The following is a 3,636-nucleotide window of genomic DNA, read 5'->3' on the forward strand; positions in this document are numbered from 1 at the left end:
TATGATAAGATTACTAATTTTTGTAATAGTTATTTTACATTTAAAATTATTTTAATTAACTGATAATGTAAAAATCTTTACACAAATGATTATTTATTAAAATTTAACTCATACTAATTGACTTTTTTATAAGATGGTTTAAATTTAACATTATGTGAATTATGGATTCAAGTATTTTTAAGTTATAAAATAAATTTTTTAATTATAAACTATTTTAAATTGAAAAACTGGTTCAACCGACATTGAGTTTTGTCGATACTTGATTTCTAATCCAACTGATCAAATTGCCTTGCATAAGTCGAGTTTCACAACTTTGGTTTTTTTATTTCTTTGTGTAGAGAATTGTTGATTAATGTGTATGGAAAGAGGATATTCCTTTGACATTCTTACAATTAAATCAACTTACAATTTTCTACAAGTTTAGTTGTTGTCAAAGAATTTTGCCTCAACCGCAAAGTATATCTTGTGAGTTTAGGTAGTGTCAAATAAAATACACAACACTTATTTTTATTTTGTTAGGTGACAAATTGGATGACTTAATTATTTTAGAGTCTTGCCTAATAATTTTTTATCATTATATCAAATTTTGTTCTTTCTTAAGGATGGAAAAAGTGTGTTCTATTTGTCATCTTTTTTGGCACATGGCAATATGGTTTATTTTGATTATATGTAACAAAGATTATCAATGTTGAATATATATTGAAAACATTCAATGTCTTTTTCATATGTAAAAAGAAAAATTAATTGGATGAAAATGTAAGAAGATTCAAAATTCTTCTATAGTCTAATCTAAAATCTCTAACCAGTTGACATTTTACTTTTAAACATGCTATAACGTATTAAGTATAACGTGTAGAGAGTATATAAGAATGTTTTTATCTTTCTTTCCTATATCTCTATTTCTTAAAGTATCAAATGGCGAGAAGATGACGAAATGAGGCGGTTATTATCAGATATCATATAAATCCATATTTTTTTTGCGTTGCAAACTTTTCATTTAACTTGATTAGTAGTTACAGACAAACGGGGGAGAAACATTACAGTACTACGTACAGGCAAGGTGGTCACCCAGTTTCCCTTGTTGGAAATAAGCCAATAAACTATTCAACCATTCAACCTAGTCTCTTTTTTCTCTTTTCTTCTCCGCCCCCGTCTCGATCGGCCCATCTAATCTTCTTCCAATGGCCATATATCAAATAATGCTATTTTATATAAGCTTAATTGGTTGTTGTTTATATATAATATATTTGAGATGGATGGGCACCAAAGGTATTCCCTATCTAATAACTAAAGATTATTGTTTATATAATTGACTTTAGTGTTTCTCTCACCAAAGTATTTTTTTCATGCATGATGACTACAGTCAACTTGTTAATAATAAAATCCCAACCAATATATATATATATATATATATATATATATATATATATAAAGGATTCAAATTGATATTAGTTAATTAAAAGTGCGCTGATATAGAACAGTAGTATTGTATTCAGTTTAATATAAGCTTCAAAGACAAAACTCACAAAAATACAAGCTACAGTCATGATCTCTCTCTCTCTCTCTAGTTTGTTTTATATGGCTCATAAAACTCAAGTTAAATTAACTTATAATATAAACCTACAATAGCCGCTACATTATTATCCAACCCAGTATATACCCTAAGCCAAATTAACCACCCTAAGTATTCCAATTCATGCTTGGAAGTTGAAACTGTTGCCTCAATACTCCATTACCAATAGGGCCAAGAAGCGCATTTGGGTGAAACGATGTTGTGTTCTGTGAAAGGTGGCTAAGCAGAGAAACGAAGGAATTGTCTTCCTCAACAGTGCTGCTTCCAGCATAATTAAGATCACAGTGGAATCTCCTGCTTGAAGAGGATGACCCTGTGTCATTCCAAAAGTACTGTGACGAAAGTTCTCTTTTCATAGGGAAGTTTCCCTTTGAAGACACTTGTTGGGAATCAGAAACATCATGCTGCATGCTCTGATGATCAACTCCTAAGATTCCATCAAATAAGTTATCATCATTTTCTACTCCAAGGGGCCCATAACTTGTGCTAATAGAAGACGTGGGTTTGGAATCCTGAGAGGTGTTATTATTAGCCATTGACAAAGTGGACCTCATTGGTAGCATAGAAAGCTCCTTATTCTGCTCCACCAAAGGTAACCTTGGCAGGTTGGTACTGTTGCTTTTCTTGTATATTCGGCACAAAACCCAATCATCAAGCTACCAAAAAAAAAATATCACAAAAAATTAAAAATCATTTTTTAAACAAAATTTAACAACAATAAAACCCTTAATATATTAAACAAGTCCGACTTTATGGATCACACGAAACGTCCTGCTTTGTTTAAAAGGGACATAAAAAAAAAGATTAAAAATAATAATTGGAGGGTATGAATCATATACATGGCATGCATACCCTCAAGGAATTTTTCTTGCAACTCTGTGCATGATCTGAAGCCATAGAAGGTGGTTTTGAGCTAGAATTTGAGTTGCTATCTGCAAGCCTGTACTCGTGCATGATCCAATTGGTTTTAACCCCTTTTGGAGGCTTTCCACCATAGAAAACAAGTGATTTCTTGACTCCAACTTTGTGGTGGTGGCCATGAGATGCAAGTATGGGCTTGTCAGTTCCGGTTGCTTTCCAATACCCAGAAGAAGCAGCTCTGTTAGGCCTTGACCCATTTGGGTATTTCCTATCCCTTGGGCTGAAAAAGTACCACTCTTGATCACCAAAAGTTGCTTTACCTAAAAAAAAACACAAAAAAAGTCAAAAATGAAAATATTGGATCCAAAAAATAAATATAAGGTAAGCAATTAAGCATGGAAATATGAAGTGGGTTTGCATGAAAGGAGGAAAAGAAAAGTTGGGGTGTGATGAAGTTGCATACTTGGGAGTTCCCATGGGTCGAACTTGTAGAGATCAACCTCGGCGATGATGGAAACAGGAAGAGGAACAGAGTCTGCTTTTCTCTTGAGGTAGTGAACCACTAGTTCCTCATCTGTGGGGTAGAATCGAAAACCCGGTGGGAGTTGTGGGTGCTGAGATAACTGAGATCCTGAAGATGATGAATCCATGCTGTACACGATCGATGATGATAAAGAGTCTTCAACCCCCTCCTTCAATTCTCATGCATACAATATTATGTACAACTTTTTGTGCCTGGCTTTTTTCTGTAGATTCTCTTGTTTCTTTGCTCTATCTTTCTTTTTATTATGGGTGGATGAAGATTAGGCACTATGATTGAATCATTTCAATCGAAATAAAGTTGAGAGGAGGAAAGGATGATCGCATGACAAGGATTTGAATTCTGTGAGATCGAGTAGGGTTGGGTGAGATAAATGTACTAAACGGGTGTCCGTGATTTGCTACACGTGGGAATCAAGGGAGGACAGTTCAACACGTGTAGGGACAATAGCAAAAAATTTATTAAATGTTCTCCAACTATCTCATAGTCATAGTCTTTCCTAATTTTTACGTAATATATAAAAAGTATGAAAATTAATAATCAGTATTGAGGACATTAATTAAAAAATTCAAAATAAAATATTTTTATTAGAAGATGAAAAATTATGTTATTAATGATGCTTTTATATTATCTTATAATTTATATAATAAATATTTTTTCT

General features: G+C 32.6%; 1 protein-coding gene across 1 annotated transcript; it reads right to left on the reverse strand.

Annotated features, from left to right (window-relative positions):
• Positions 1-1,473: 1,473 nt before the first annotated feature.
• Positions 1,474-3,392, reverse strand: LOC100806369 (NAC transcription factor 25). The gene is made up of 3 exons (XM_003547089.4): positions 2,898-3,392; positions 2,426-2,754; positions 1,474-2,229 (listed from the first exon to the last, which is right to left on the reverse strand). Exons 1-3 carry the CDS (start codon positions 3,082-3,084, stop codon positions 1,681-1,683), a joined length of 1,065 nt encoding a protein of 354 aa, XP_003547137.1. The 5' UTR covers positions 3,085-3,392; the 3' UTR covers positions 1,474-1,680.
• Positions 3,393-3,636: the final 244 nt, after the last annotated feature.

The sequence above is a fragment of the Glycine max genome, chromosome 15 (assembly GCF_000004515.6).
Source record: "Glycine max cultivar Williams 82 chromosome 15, Glycine_max_v4.0, whole genome shotgun sequence".
Classification (NCBI taxonomy): domain Eukaryota; kingdom Viridiplantae; phylum Streptophyta; class Magnoliopsida; order Fabales; family Fabaceae; genus Glycine; species Glycine max.